The 16,624-nt window shown below is 43.7% G+C and overlaps 1 protein-coding gene across 1 annotated transcript in view; it reads left to right on the forward strand.

Moving 5' to 3' along the window:
- The window catches only part of si:dkey-22o22.2 (neural-cadherin), a 209,558-nt gene that overhangs the window by 136,896 nt on the left and 56,038 nt on the right, over positions 1-16,624 (forward strand). Inside the window, exons 10-12 of the mRNA XM_052022628.1 lie at positions 1,641-1,811; positions 4,747-4,919; positions 7,489-7,656. Coding sequence (XP_051878588.1) covers positions 1,641-1,811; positions 4,747-4,919; positions 7,489-7,656 — 512 coding nt within the window. The remainder of the gene's footprint in view (positions 1-1,640; positions 1,812-4,746; positions 4,920-7,488; positions 7,657-16,624) is intronic.

Consider the following 16,624-nt stretch of genomic DNA (forward strand, 5'->3'; position numbering starts at 1 on the left):
TGTTTTCAAACTAATAGAATTATGGTCACTGGACCAAAGTGCTCGCTGACAGACATGTCCACCACTTGACCTCCCTCATTCCCCAGGAGGAGGTCCGGTGTTGCACCCTCTCTAGTAGTTCCCTCTATATATTGATACAGGAAGCTTTCTTGGACACATTTCACAAATTCCACTCCTTCCAAGCCTTTTACACTATGGTTGGCCCAGTCAATTTTGGGAAGTTAAAATCTCCCACGAATACTACCCAGTTATGTTTACAACTAGCTGCAATATCACTGCATATCTGCTCCTCCAATTCCCACTGACTATTGGGGAGCCTATACTACAATCCCATCAGAGTGCCCATCCCCTCCTTCTACCCATATGGCCTCACTGGATGGTGCCCCAAGAATATCCTCTCTAAGGACTGTAGTTATATCCTCTTTCATCAAGAAGACAACTTCTCCCTCATCTCTTACTGCACCTCTGTCACGCCTGTAGCATCTGTATCCTTGAACATTGAGCTGCCAGTCCTGCCCTTCCCTCAGCCGTGTTTCTGTTATGGCAATGATAGCTCAGTTCCCAGAACTAATCCATGCCCTGAGATGAGGACCTGAAGTGTTAACTCTGTTTCTCTTTCCACAGATGCTGTCCAACCTACTGAGTGTTTTCAGCATTTACACTTTTTTTTCCAGATTTCTAGCAACAGCGCTTTTCCAGATTTCCACCGGTAATGGAGCAATGGGTAGAGGTTATGGGGGGGTTATGGTGATGGGGAGGGGTTATGGGGGGGTTATGGAGCAATGGGGAGGGGTTATGGGGGTTATGGAGGGGTTATGGAGGGGTTATGATTTTTGGCACTTCACTCAAAAATTTCACATTTTAAAAATAAAGCAAAAACTGCTCGGGGAATCGTCTGGGGACAAATTCATGGCGTTGAATGATTTCCTCATTAGCAGACGAATCAGTCAGTTGAAAGTTTCCTCTTGCCATATGGGGGGTGCTACAGAAACTATTGCATCAACTGCAAATTCGTGAAATCACAGAAGTTACACACAGGGAAGTTCGGGGTTTACTGTACCGCCAGTGCTAGAAATCAGAAATAAAAATTGATGGAAATATTCAGTAAGTCCACCAGCAACTGTGGAAAGAGCAACACAGTAAATGTTTCAGGGCGATGATCTTTCATCAGGTTCGATTTTTGTTTGTTTTGATTTTTTTTGTTAACTGTGTTATCTTGTTCTGCTGATTATTTCCAACACTTTGCATTTTATTCAGTTGCTTTCCATCTTGTCAGAAGTGAGCCAAATTTTAAGAGTTTAAACACTTTGATCTTTGAAAAGAAATTGATGCTTTAAGATTATGTTGTCTAAATTGTATTCCTGTTGACAATATTTTGGGGGGGCCACAGTACGACATGAATTTTTGCAATCCCTGCTCTCAACTCAGTGTTTCTGCTCATTGGAGTGCAATTTTTCTCACAAGAATTAGTGCACTGTAATAGTTCTATCTAACACAGACAGGAGCTAAGCACTTGCTTTGAATAACTGCTATTTCAAATTATTTAGAACCATTTATTGAAAATGTAATTGAAATGGAGTAAAGAATACGCCAAATGCCTGGTTGCTCAGCTTATCCTCCAACAATATTTTCTTTTATAGGATCTATTACCACAACCCAGAGTTTTGACAGAGAGAGACAGCGAGAATACACGGTGTCAGTGACTGCCACAGACCAAGCCCAGGAGCCACTAATTGGCATTTGTCAGATGGTTATACTCATAGCTGATGAAAATGACAATGATCCAAAGTTTGAGAACAGTCGCTACCAATGTAAGCACCAAACTACAGGCACCATTTACAGATAAGTGGGTCCACGATGCTGAATTTTTAATCTTTAATTTTTTTTTGTTTTGGAGTGATGTTGGACTTTGTGTGATGGTCTGTGTTTTGATCATGTCATGATGAAAAACACGATGATGCTGGAGGAACTCAGCAGGTCAGGCAGCATCTGTGGAGAATAGCAGGCGATCAACGTTTCGGGTCAGGACCCTTCTTCAGGACTGAAGATAGGAAAAGGGGAAGCCCGATATATAGGAGAGAAAGGCAGGGCAGTGATAGGTGGACAAAAGAGGGGAGGCGGGGTGGGCACAGGGTGGTGATAGGTAGATGCAGGTAAGAGATAGTGATAGGCAGGTGTGGGGGAGGAAGGGAGCAGATCCACTGGGGGATGGGTCAAAGGGAAGGAGAAAAAGGGGGAGAAATGGGGATAGAAAAAAGATAGGCTAGGAAAGGGAAGAAGATGCATGGTGAGGGGTCTGGGGAAGAGGGGTGGGGATTACCTAAAGTGGGAGAATTCAATGTTCATCCCATTAGGCTGCAAGGTTCCAAGATGGAAAATGAGGAGCTGTTCCTCCAGTTTGCGTTTGGAATTCTCCTGGCAGTGGAGGAGACCGAGGACTGACATATCAGTGATAGTGTGGGAGGGGTTGAAGTGTTTCTGTGTTGATCATATCTTTTCCTGTACCCCATTTCACTTTTCCTAGCAAGTGGAAAACCAATGATTACTGTCCTCAGTGATGCATCTGTGGCAAAATTAATTCATAGAACATAGAACATGGAACAGTACAGCACAATACGGGCCCTTCAGCCCACAATGTTGTGTATAAACCTACTCTGTAATCAATCCAACCCTTTCCTCCAACACAGCCCATAACCCACCATTTTCCTTACATCCATGTGCCTATCTAAGAGTCTCTTAAATGTCCCTGTTGTATCAGCCTCTACCACCACTCCCAGCAGTGTATTCCAGGCACCCACCACTCTCTGTGTCAAATGCCTACCTCTGCCATCTCCCCTAAACTTTCCTCCATTCACCTTAAATGGATGCCCTCTAGTATTGGCCATTGCCACCCTGGGGAAAAGGTGCTGGCTGTCCACTCTATCTATGCCCCTCATAATCTTCTACACCTCTATCAAGTCGTCTCTCATCCTGCGTCGCTCCAAAGAGAAAAGCCCGAGCTTGCTCAACCTTTCTTCAGAAGACATGTTCTCTAATCCAGGCAGCATCCTAGTAAATCTCCTCTGCACCCTTTCTAAAGCTTCCACATCCTTCCTATAATGAGGTGACCAGAACTGAACACAATACAAGTGTGGTCTAACCAGAGTTTTGTAGAGCTGCAACTTTACCTCGTGGCTCTTGAACTCAATCACCCTGCTAATGAAGGCCAGCACACCGTACACCTTCTGAACCACCTAATTCAGGATCAAAAAACTAACAGGTTTTTCATGTTCCAAAACCAAGGTACTGCAGATGCTGGGAATCTGAAATAAAAAAGTTTGGCAGTATTCAGCAACACAGGTAGTAGCTATGGAGAGAAAACCTTCAATTCTTTCTCTCTCCACAGAACCACCTTGACCTGCCACGTATCCCTGGCATCTTCTGTGTCCACTTCAGCTTTTTAATGCTGTATTTTCCACTTCTGCAATGAAATAAATATTAATTGCCTTTAATCATTTTAATCATTGCAAATATCCCTGTTGAGACAGCATTTGGAATATTGTGTGTGTGTCTGATCTCCCTCCTTAAGGAGGACATACGGTAGAGAGAATGGATTGAGGATCATTAGATTGATGTCCGAGTGAGTGGAAAGGTTGTCCTGTGAGGAGCGATTACACAGACTGGAGTTTGGAAGAATGAGAGGCAATCCGATAGAAACGTACAGAATTTTACGGGGCATGAATGCAGGGATGATGTTTTCCCCAGCTGGCAACCAAGGGTCACAGTCTCAAAATGAGGAGTGAGATAAGCTGAGCTATGAAGAAACGTTTACACCCAGAGGGAGTGACACACCTTTAGAATTTTCTATAAAAAAGCCTTCATTGATGTGTATTCAAGACAGATTGAGAGATTTTTGGATGTAGGAAATCAAGAGATATGGGGTTAGAAATGGCACTGAGGTTAAAGAGTTCACTGAATGACAGAGCAGGCATAAGGAGACAACTAGCCTGCTCCTGCTTCCATTTCTTTATAGTTTCATGTTTTTAAAGGAGGAATATAACTTGGAATTGTGCTTCCACTTCTCAGCAGATAATATTTTTATTCCCATTCCCCCTGTACTTAAGATAGGGACTCATGTTAGACTTTGGATCAATGTGCATTGTCCCCTCCATGTTCCCCAGATGACTATTTGTGCATTTGTGCAGTAAATTTCTCGGTCAGTGAGCCAAGCTACTTCATCATCCTCCAGTGGAGATCAGCGTAACCTCAGAACTGAACAAAGGATATTCCTGGTATCTATGGTTCAGTTCTGTACTCAGGAGGGCAGCCACCAATGCTACACTTTTTTCTTGATAATGTATTTTCTTTTCAGGTTTTGTCACATTGCATGGTAAACTGTTTGCCATATTCATGGAGACTACTTAACCATCCTCGTTTGTACTGACATTCGGGGGGTTTGGAGTGTAGCCTTTTCATTCAATTATTCCGCCTTTCTTGTTGGGAATTACTAGCCTCCACTTGCTGTTTTGACACCACTGTGTAAGACTAATAAAAGGAATCTTTGCCACTGCTCCATATCTCACAGATCTATCAGGCAGCACGCTGTAGTAGTGGTATGTATTACCACCGCCGAGTTCTGTGCTCAAATGAGTATAACCTGAGGACATAATTAGTAAGTGAGACAAGGAAGAATGAACAAGTTTAAGTACAGTTTTAAGAAGTCAGCATACATAATAAGTTGGATGAATCTTTTCCTCCTGTACTTAGATTATTTGCGGGAAGACACACCAGTTGGCACTAGTTTCCTGAGGGCAGCAGCTCATGACGATGACCATGGAATCAATGCGGTCATCACCTACTCCATATCACGGCAGCAGCCAGAGTACTTCCAGATCAGTCCCAGCACAGGATGGATCTATGTCAATCATCCCATTTCCCAGGTAAGAGAATTAGAACTGTGGTATTAGTAGCAGAGTTGGACAGAACATCTTCAGAGCCCTGCCCTTTCTAATGTATTTCCTCGTGTATGACCAAGAAGCTTTGGACTAGTATAAGTTTAAGATATTTAATTTGAAAAGTCTATGGCTAACCATGTTCATTCTTTACATTTGTTATTTAGAAAAAAATACCACAAATTAGAAATTCACATGCTGTTTTTATCCAGTGTTACACATATCAACATCAATTATTTCCTGAGAGGGACCTAATTGGCAGGTTGAATCATGTGATACTAGAAATTCAGCCATGAATTGCATTTGTGCCATGATGTGTGTGGAAATCTGCGACTTCCCACTTCATGACCTTTGAGGATGGTATCTGGAAAGTCAGGGTGCATTGTTCTGAGGTGCACCTGTAGTTACTGTTTCCATAGTGGTGTTCCCTGAACGGATCTCATCCTGAGGCTGGGATTGTTACTCAGGTCCCCTCCTCTCCCTACCTCCTTTCCCTCTGACCCTTCTCCAGTGTCCCAGCTGGAAATACTAGCCCCTCACCAACTACTATTCTCACCCCATCACCCTCCACAGTTCTGGCCCTCAGCCTACCCCTTAATCGTACATGACTCTGTAGTCATTCATGGTTCTAGTCCTGATTTCTGAACCAAAGCCCATGCCTGTTCCTGAATAAGGACATTACTGTTGACCATGGCATCTTCCCTGTAATCCTGCCCCCTAGTTCTGAGTATACCTGATACTTAGCTTTGCATCTCATTGAATTTAAGAGCAGGGAGGTTATGCTGCAACTGTACAGGGTACTGGTGAGGCCACACCTGGAATACTGCGTGCAGGTCTAGTCACTTTTTTGAGGAAAGATGTACTGGCTTTGGAGGTGGTGCAGAGGAGGTTCACCAGGTTGATTCCGGAGATGAGGGGGTTAGTCTATGAGGAGAGATTGAGTCGTCTGGGACTATACTTGTTGGATTTGAGAAGAATGAGAGGGGATCTTATAGAAACATATAAAATTATGAAAGGGATAGATAAGATAGAGGCAGGAAGGTTGTCTCCACTGGTAGGTGAGACTAGAACTAGGGGACATAGAGGGAGTAGATTTAGGACGGAGATGAGGAGAGACTGCTTTTCCCAGAGAGCAGTGAATCTGTGGAATTCTCTGCCCAGGGAGGCAGTGGAGGCTACCTCATTAAATATATCTAAGACACAGTTAGATAGATTTTTGCATAGTAGGGGAATTAAGGGTTATGGGGTAAAGGCAGGTAGGTGGAGATGAGTCCATGGCCAGATCAGCCATGATCTTATTAAATGGCGGAGCAGGCTTGACGGGCCGGATGGCCTCCTCCTGCTCCTATTTCTGATGTTCCTATGTCCAGTGGCACAGCACACAAAAGTGTGTTAGGGCCATTCAGTAGACTTAAAGCCTTGAAGCTCAGATGAGACTAAATTTTGCACTAGACCAAAGCAGTCATCTTCCTAGCACTTGGTGATCATTTCATTTACCACCACGATGCCAATGAATTTATAGGCTTTTGAATTCTAACTCCACTGCTCCCATTATCAGATTTGTGTTGTGCTCACTTTACAACTATACAGCAGCAGGTCAAGGTCCATTTTAGGAGGACTACTTTAATATTATAGGTATCCACATTAAAATAGGGAGCTTAATGCACATGTGAGGTTCCCTTTGCAAAATTCATTTGCAACTGATAACAGAATGCATCACGCATGATGCAGCTGGATTCTTCAAATCCTTGATGAGATTATGGGAAGTAATCAATGAAAATGTTAATTTAAATTTTTTTATTCATCAAGATAAGAAAAGCAGGATAATTAATCTATTTGCTCAGGGAATCATAAGGTTGACTGATGAATTAAGGAGGGAATTGAGGTTTCAGTAACTGTTACTGCCTCCCACATTGTTAAATGGCTGGCAGAGGTTTTCTCCCTGATCTGTGCAAACTCATGACCTGAGTAGTGTCAGAACTGGATAAATGGAACATGATGCAAGATCCAGCTTTGTTATTGGGCTTTAATCCCATGAGAACTTGTATCATTTTAAAAAGAACAATGCAGTTACTTTACAGTCTCCTCAGAATAATAGGGATAAAAATTGGTTATTTTCAAACTGAAATTACAATTATCTACTTTATTTTCATTACATTTACAATTTATGGAGGAATGGAGGTCCATTTAATACTTTTGAATGCATTTGATAATGTTATTGCTGCTAATATCATGGCAAATTTTAAAAGAATCAGTGAAATTGCATCATAGTCAAGGATTTTACGACCATTCCTGCTGGTCTAAAGATGCCTTCAGGCCTGCCATTATCTATCTATCTATCTATCTATCTATCTATCTATCTATCTATCTATCTATCTATCTATCTATCTATCTATCATCTATCTATCTATCTATCTATCTATCTATCTATCTATCTATCTATCTATCTATCTATCTATCATGGTTTGTCTGGGGACCTAGTTACATTTCCCATGCTAAATAAAATGTCTCCAAATTGACGAAATCATTGTCAGTTCAACATAACTTTGTGTTCTAGGTGGCTCATATCAGTCGTCAAATTATAGCGACTGATGGAGGGAATCGGAGCAGCAGTGTGGAACTAACTGTTATTATCACCAATATACATAACCAGCCCCCTCAGTGGGAGCAAGAAGAATATCGGATAACAATCCCAGAGAACACGACTCGAGACTTGAGGGTTGTGGTATGTAATCCATGTCAAGTTATTTGATTTAGTAAGATTGGTATTGGTATTGGTATTGGTTTATTATTGTCACTTGTACCGAGGTACAGTGAAAAACTTGTCTCACAAAACGATCATACAGGTCAATTCATTACACAGTGCAGTTACATTGAGTTAGTACAGAGTGCATTGATGTAGTACAGGTAAAAACAATAACAGTACAGAGTAAAGTGTCACAGCTACAGAGAAAGTGCAGTGCAATAAGGTGCAAGGTCACAACAAGGTAGATCGTGAGGTCAGAGTCCATCTCGTTGTATAAGGGAACCATTCAATTGTCTTATCGCAGTGGGGTAGAAGCTGTCCTTAAGTCTGGTGGTACGTGCCCTCAGGCTCCTGTATCTTCTACCCAATGGAAGAGGAGAGAAGAGAGAATGACCCGGGTGGGTGGGGTCTTTGATTATGCTGGCTGCTTCACCAAAACAATGAGAGGTAAAGACAGAGTCCAAGGAGGGGAGGCTGGTGTCCGTGATGCGCTGGGCTGTGTCCACAACTCTCTGCAGCTTCTTGCAGTCCAGGGCAGAGCAGTTGCCGTACCAAGCCGTGATACATCCTGATAGGATGCTTTCTATGGTGCATCAGTAAAAGTTGGTGAGAGTCAAAAGGGACAAACCAAATTTCTTTAGCCTCCTGAAGAAGTAGAGGCGCTAGTGAGCTTTCTTGGCCATGGCATCTACATGATTTGACCAGGACAGGCTGTTGGTGATGTTCACTCCCAGGAACTTGAAGCTTTCAACCCTCTTGACCTCAGCATCATTGAGGTAGACGGGTGCATGTACACCGCCCCCTTTCCTGAAGTCAATGATCAGTTCTTTTGTTTTGTTGACTTTGAGGGAAAGGTTGTTGTCATGACACCATTCCACTAAGCTCTCTATCTCCTTCCTGTACTCCGACTCATCGCTGTTTGAGATACGGCCTACAGCGGTGGTATCATCTGCAAACTTGTAGATGGAGTTAGAGCAGAATCTGGCCACACAGTCGTGAGTGTATAGGGAGTAGAGTAGAAGGCTGAGGATGCAGCCTTGTGGGGCACCAGTGTTGAGAATTATCGTGCCGGAGGAATTGCTGCCTATCCTCACTGATTGCGGTCTCTTTGTTAGAAAGTCAAGGATCCAGTTACAGAGGGAGGTGTTGAGTCCTAGGTCTCGGAGTTTGGTGACAAGCTTGCTTGGAATCATTGTATTGAAGGCAAGACTTGCAAGAATTGGTTTATTAGGGCCAATGACAAATTTTCAGTCAAAAAAAATCTCATAACTGAAATACACTGCATTCTGAGTTTTAATAAAAGGTGGGCTATATTTTCTAAACTATGTTAATTAACCCTCCAACTTCTGTCCTGGCTGAGACTGACACCAATGAGGGATCAAATCCAGTCACCTCCTATGTTTTACCAAGGTCTTGACATCTATGATATGAATAAATTATTCATTGAAATGTAGTTGTAATTCTAACAATGCAGTCTTCAATGAATAGTGCAGGACAACTGTAACAGACATTTTATAATGACCAGCTGAAAGTTTCTCCAATGAAATGAACCGTTGCTTCAGTGCTTGCCATCATCTGCATTACTTCATAATTGGCTCCATTCCTCCGTCTGACCTGTGGTTGAATCAGACTATTTATAATCCTGACACCCTACTTGACTGAGCTCTACTTCTAACACCATATCAAATGGTCTGTGGTACCAAGGTTGCCAGTTTCTGTCTCCTAGCATCGTCCACATCCACTCTGTCTTTAATCATCCATGTTTTCAAATCATTCAATGGAAGTACGTGCCCCATCCCACCAACTCTCCCCCACCACATCACACTTGCATGCCTTCCCCCCCCCCCCCCCCCACCAGCCTACCAATCCCTGCCTCCTACTCCCAACCTATGTAACTGTATCAACTTTACAACCTTTACAAAGGAAGCAGGAAGGAAACTGGGAATCAGAAGGGCTAAAAGGGACCATGAAATGTCCTTGGTGAGTAGGATTAGGGAAAATCCCAAGGTATTTTTTGCATACATTAAAAATAAAAGGATACAAAGGGAAAGGGTAGGACCACTCAAGGATAAAGGGGGGAATTTATGCCTGGAGCCAGAGGGAGTGGGTGAGGTACTAAATTGGTATTGGTTTATTGTTGTCACTTGGACCGAGGTACAGTGAAAAACTTGTCTTGCACACCGATCATACAGGTCAATTCATTACACAGTGAAGTTACATTGAGTTAGTACAGTGTGCATTGATGTAGTACAGGTAAAAACAATAACAGTACAGAGTAAAGTGTCACAGCTACAGAGAAAGTGCAGTGCAATAAGGTGCACGGTCACAACAAGGTAGATCGTGAGGTCAGAGTCCATCTCATCGTATAAGGGAACTGTTCAATAGCCTTATCACAGTGGGGTAGAAGCTGTCCTTATGTCTGGTGGTATGTGCCCTTAGGATCCTGTATCTTCTACCTGATGGAAGAGGAGAGAAGAGAGAATGACCTGGGTGGGTGGGGTCTTTGATTGTGCCGGCTGCTTCACCAAGACAATGAGAGGTAAAGACAGAGTCCAAGGAGGGGAGGCTGGTTCCTGTGATGCACTGGGCTGTGTCCACAACTCTCTGCAGTTTCTTGCAGTCCTGAGCAGATCAGTTGCCATACCAAGCTGTGATGCATCCAGATAGGATGCTTTCTATGGTGCATCGGTAAAAGTTGGTGAGTGTCAAAGGGGACATTCTGAATTTCTTTAGCCTCCTGAGGAAGTAAAGGCGCTGATGAGCTTTCTTGGCCATGGCATCTACGTGATTTGACCAGGACAGGCTATTGGTGATATTCACTCCCAGGAACTTGAAGCTCTCGACCCTCTCGACCTCAGCACCGTTGATGTAGGTGGGTGCATATACACCGCCCCCTTTCCTGAAGTCAACAACCAGCTCTTGACATCAGTACAGGAAGTCCCCAGGTTACGAACGAGTTCCATTTTTGAGACTGCTCGTAACCCGATTTTGTATGTAACTCAGAACAGTGTCCGCGCATGCGCACTTGGGCCGGGGATCGCGGCTGCACATGACCCCAGCTGCACATATGCACTTGGCCCAGTGTTGGGCCAAAGAAGGTGTACCGCCACCGTGGTAGGATCGGGGGCCGGGCTTGCTTACGAACCGACGACGAAGGTTCGTAAGTCGGGCGTTCGTAAGTCAGGGACTTCCTGTATTCACCAAGGAGAAGGACATGGATAATAGTGAGATGACGGAGGGGTACGCTGATATTCTAGGGCATGTTTAAATCAAGAAGGAGGAGTTGTTGGGTCTCCCGAAGAACATTAAGGTGAATATGTCCCCAGGGCCTGATGAGATCTATCGCAGGTCATTGAAGGAGGCAAGAGAGGAGATCGCTGGGGCCTTGATTTTTGTATCCTCTTTAGCTACAGGTCAAGTCCCAGGGGAGTGGAGAATAGCCAGTTTTGTTCTTTTGTTTAAGAACAGCAATAGGGATAATGCAGCAAATGATAGGCCAGTGAGCCTTCCATCAGTGGTAGGGAAATTATTGGAGAAGATTCTTAGGGATAGGGTTTACTCACATTTGGAAAAGCATGGGCTTTTAAGGGAAAATCAGCATAGCTTTGTACTGAGAAGGTCATGATACACAAATTTGAATGAGTTTTTTGAGGAGGTGACAATGATTGATGAGGGTAGGGCAGTGAGTGTTATCTGTGCGAACTTTAATAAAGATTTGGACAAGATTCCTCATGGTAGGCTGATCCAAAAGGTTAAAGACGTATGAGACCCATGGGGATTTAGTAGAATGGATTAAAAATTGTCTTGGCCATCGACAAGGTAAGATATCTTTATTAGTCACATGTACATCGAAACACACAGTGAAATGCATCTTTTTGTGTAGAGTGTTCTGGGGGCAGCCTGCAAGTGTCGCCACACTTCCGGTGCCAACATAGCATGCCCACAATGTCCTAACTTGTACATCTTTGGAATGTGGGAGGAAACCGGAGCACCCGGAGGAAACCCACGCAGACACAGGGAGAACATACAAACTCCTTACAAACAGCAGCCGGAATTAAACCCGGGTCACTGGCGCTCGTCACAAACCAGCAACAAAAGAAACACACTGAGCATGATTCAGTGTTAAAAACTATTTTATTAATCACTACTTATGATAATACGTAAAATAAGAGTAAAAATGTTAGTATGTTAGAATTCAAAAATGTTAAACCTTGAACGTTAACCCCAAAACTAAACTCGTCGTGTGTGTGTGTGACAAAGTCCAAAACTCCCAGTTCCGGAATGGTTCTTAAAGTTCAGTTCTGCAAGCCATAAGGTGAAACATGAGCAAGGGCTTCTTCAACAACCACCGTTGTCTGAAGATAAGACGTAGACGTAGAGAAACATAGAGAGAGTAAATACGAAATCCAAATGTTCCACGATGGAACCCCAAACGACACTCCAGTGTTTACTCGGTAGTGACTTCCTCACCCCGAAAAGCATCCGAACCGTGGTCGTCCACACACAAAAACCTGTTTCCTTCTACAGGTCAGCAACAAAGTGAACTCCACCGGATTACTTCCAACTTCCATACATGGATTTCAGTGGCAAACACAGTTATTGTTTCTCATCCATCGATAGAGAAAACAAGCAGGCTGGTGTCTCTCTCCCTTCTCTCTCTCTCTCTTCTTCTTCTGACTTCTTCAACAACGTCATTACGTCCTTTATCTTCTATTGACGTAAGCACGCCCCACACACACATACACACACACTCTCTATCTTAAAGGGACTTTCACTGAGTGCGTAACACGCTGTAATAGCGTTACGCTAACTGCTACACTACCATGACTGTTTTAGAGCAGAAGTTTTCAACCTGTGGTCTGCAGACCCCTGCGGGTCCGCGGCGGGTTGCCAGGGGGTCCGTAAGCAAGCCAAGAAAAAATGGAAAAGCGACCTGTTACAAAGACATAGCTTACTTGCTTGCTCCAGTTTTCCACTATTCAGAAAATCGGCAATATCTATTCTATGTTATAGGCGACAACCTTAGAGACTTTAAACGGTGTCCCCTTCTGGTAAGCTGCCGCTTAATATTTGATTTGTGTCGTCAGAGTAGTCAGTAGTGTTCACTACTCACTACTATTCTGTGTTAGCGAGACTGAGTGACGTTGTTGGTGTGCCTTAATATTGCTTACTTACCGTGCATTTACGCCACAGTGACGTCACTGTTAAACAAAAAGTGCGCAAGCGTGTAAATTTTAGATTTTTTTGATAATTTTGTTTATCAGTAATAGTAATTAAACTGTCCAGCGTGTATTGCTGAGTGTGAAGAAATTTCTGAAGAGAAAAGCTGACCAGAAACGGGAAGATTCTGATGACGAAGGGGATAAGGGTGACCAAAAGAGAAAAAAACGCAAGTACGATCCAGAATACATTTCATATGGCTTCATCGCAGTAGGGACAAATGTGGACCAACCTCTCTGTGTTGTGCGTTTGCAAACACTGTCCAACGATGCAATGAAACCAGCGAAATTGAAGCGCCATTTAACAACAGTGCATCCAGATATTGCCAGTAAACCGAAGGAATATTTTGAGCGGCAAAAGGAGCTGTACCTTGAGCAGAAAGGCAAAACGACAGCCTGCGCCACTGTAAATGAGAAGGCTCTTCGCGCATCATATTTGGTAGATTTATGAATAGCACGTTCCAGAAAGCCTCACACAATTGGAGAAGAGCTTATACTGCCTGCCCCAGTAGATATGTGCGAAGTTGTACTGGGAAAAGAATCCAGTCAAAAACTGAAAGCCATTCCACTGTCTGATAACACAGTAAGCAGAAGAATTGGCGATATGGCGGAAGATATACAGAGCCAGCTGATAGCACGTCTTCAGCAAGTCAGATTTGTGATTCAGCTCGACGAAAGTACTTATGTTGCCAGTGCTGCGCAGTTGTTGGTTTATGTTCGATATTGCTGGGAAGGAGAGGCTTTGGAAGATTTTTTGTTTTACAAGGCGCTCCCAGGGTTTACAACCGGTGAAGAACTTTTCCCTGTGCTTGACTCTTTTTTTGTACAATCGACATTGGCGTGGACACAGTGTATTGGAGTATGCACGGATGGTGCTGCCGCAATGACGGGACAGAAGTTGGGTCTAGTCGCACAAGTGAAAGATGTAGCTCCACATGTAGCAGCAACCCACTGCATGATTCACCGTGAGGCTTTGGCTGCAAAGGATATGGATGAAAATCTTGCGGATGTGTTTTCCACATGCATTAAAATCATTAACTTTATCAAAGCCAGGCTGCTCAATCATCGTTTGTTTGAAAGCATATGCCGTGAAATGGAAGCCGAGCATAAGCGTTTGTTGCTACATACAGAAGTCAGATGGCTGTCACGAGGCCGCGTTGTGCAGCGTGTATATGAATTGCAAGATGAACTGCTCACTTTTCTAAATGAGCATAACGGATCATTGGCACAGTTCTTGACAGATGAGACGTGGGTTGCCAGGTTAGCTTATCTTGCAGATATTTTCAACATTTTGAACAGCTTAAATCTATCATTGCAAGGACCTGGCTCAAATGTTCTGAAAACGCATGACAAAATCAATGCCTTCCAGAAAAATCTCCGTATCTGGAAGGGAAGATACGAGCAAGGCGTCTATGATATGTTTCCGTTGCTGGCTGACTTTCTGACAATGAACGAGACTAAGACAGAGGCCATTGCGAGCACTGTTTTGAACCATATTCAACAGATGTCACATTATTTCCATGAGTATTTTGGCGACGATGACACGAGCATGTTTGATTGGATTTGAAATCTGTTTGAATGCATGCTTACTGATTTAACTGGATGTGAACAAGAAGAATTGGCTGAACTGTCATCTGACAGGACTTTGCACTTTGCTGTCGTTCTGGATAACATGTTCCCAGGAGTATCCGCTGCTGTCCGGCAAAGCCATCAATGTTCTGTTACCATTTGCAACCACTCACTTGTGCGAAATAGCATTTTCTGCAGTCACTGCCATTGAAAACCAAATACAGATCAGGACTGAATATTGAGGATGACATACCCGTACGTTTGTCACACATACCACCACGTTTGGACAAACTCTGCAGTGCAAAACAGGCACAACCTTCACATTGAACTGAACACTGAAAGGCACCGCTGGTAATTATCGGTGATTGAAATGGTCACTATTTCAATAGGGCCTATGTGCAGTAATTTAAGTTTTGTACGCATGAATTATCGATTGTTTGATTTTGTGGGCTTTGGGGGTCTGCCATCTAACAAGGACGTGTTCTGGGGGGCCACAGCATGAAAAAGGTTGAAAACCACTGCTTTAGAGGACAGAGGGTTGTTGTGTCAGGGTGTCATCCTGACCGGAGGTCTGTGACCAGTGGTGTTCCACGGGGATCAGTGCCGGGACCCCTGTTGTTTGGATGAAAACATAAGTGGGCTATTAGTAAGTTTGCAGAAGATACAAAAATTGGTAGCATTGTGAACAGTGACAAGGGTTGTCAAAGGGTACAACAGAATAAAGATCAGTGGGTAAAGAATTGGCAGATGAAGTTTAATTCAGACAAGTGTGAGGTATTGCACTTTGGAAGGTTAAATGTATGCAGTAAATAGCAGGACCCTCAGGCTTATCTTGTCTGGATCTTGGGGTACAAATCCATAGCTCCCTGAAAGTGGCAACACAAGTGGATAGGGTTGCAGCTGTATAAAACCTTGGTTAGGCCACATTTGGAGTATTGTGTGCAGTTTTGGTCACTACATTATAAGAAGGACGCAGAGGCTTTGGAGAGGGTGCAAAAGAGGTTCATCAGGATGTTGCCTGGATCAGAGAGTATTAGCTATCAGGAGATGTTGGACAAACATGGATTGTTTTCTCCAGATTGTCAGAGGCTGAGAGGTGACCAGATAGGTCTTCCCCACATTACGAATGCCCAACTTATGGACACCCTGTGTGCCTGCTCGCTCTCCCATCGCACCTCTTTCTGTGATCCTCTCCCAGACACCTTTTTTCATTCCTGACCTACGAACAGTTCGGGTTATGAACTATTCTCAGGAACTGAACCCTGTTGTAACTTTGGGACAGCCTGTATATAAAACTATGAGAGGCATAGATAGGGTAGATGGTCAGAATCTTCGTTCCGGGGGAAGCTTTCAGGTGAGAGGGAGACGGTTTAAAGGAGGTTTACGAGGCAAGTTTTTACACAGTGGTGGGTGCCTGAAACGGGCTGCCAGGGGAGGTGGGGGAAACAGTTACGATAGACAGACACATGAACAGGCAGGGAATGGAGGTACACAGACCCTGTGCAGGTGGATGGGATTAAATTGGGCGTCATGCTCAGCACAGACATCATGGGCCAAGGAACCTGTTCCTGCTCTGTACTCTTCTATGTTCTGTGTTGATTAGTGACATCTATAGACCCTAATTTCAGGTAATGTTCACATCCTTGCAACCAAGAGATTTTCCATTGCTTTAGCCCACAGGGCTGAAGCTAACTTGTAATGCTAACTTCCACTTTAGTTGAAGCCCATACAAACCAGAAAATAAACTTTGTCTCTCCATGGCTTATTGACTTAATTAGTTATGGAGCTGAGATAATAACTTAAAATGCTTGAAACACTCAGCACCTTGGGCAGCCTCAGTGGGAAGAGAAACATTTAATTTTAAGTTGCAGAGAGGGTAGAGAGGTCATCAGAGGGAATCCCTCCCTCCATGCCCTCCCTACAGAACCGATCCCACCCTCCCCACCCTCCATATGGAACCAATCCCTCCCTCCCCACCCTCCCTACAACTTAAAATTAGATCGTTTTCTCTCTTTCCCAGTTCTGACAAAGGGTCTTTGACTGTTTAACTCTCCACAGATGCTTCCTGACCTGCTGAGTGTTTCCAGCATTTTCTGTTTTTTTCAGATTTCCAGCAGCTGTGTTTTGATTTTGATATGGATCAGGTTGGTACTTGGAGT

The sequence above is a fragment of the Pristis pectinata genome, chromosome 9 (genome assembly GCF_009764475.1).
Source record: "Pristis pectinata isolate sPriPec2 chromosome 9, sPriPec2.1.pri, whole genome shotgun sequence".
Classification (NCBI taxonomy): Eukaryota; Metazoa; Chordata; class Chondrichthyes; order Rhinopristiformes; family Pristidae; genus Pristis; species Pristis pectinata.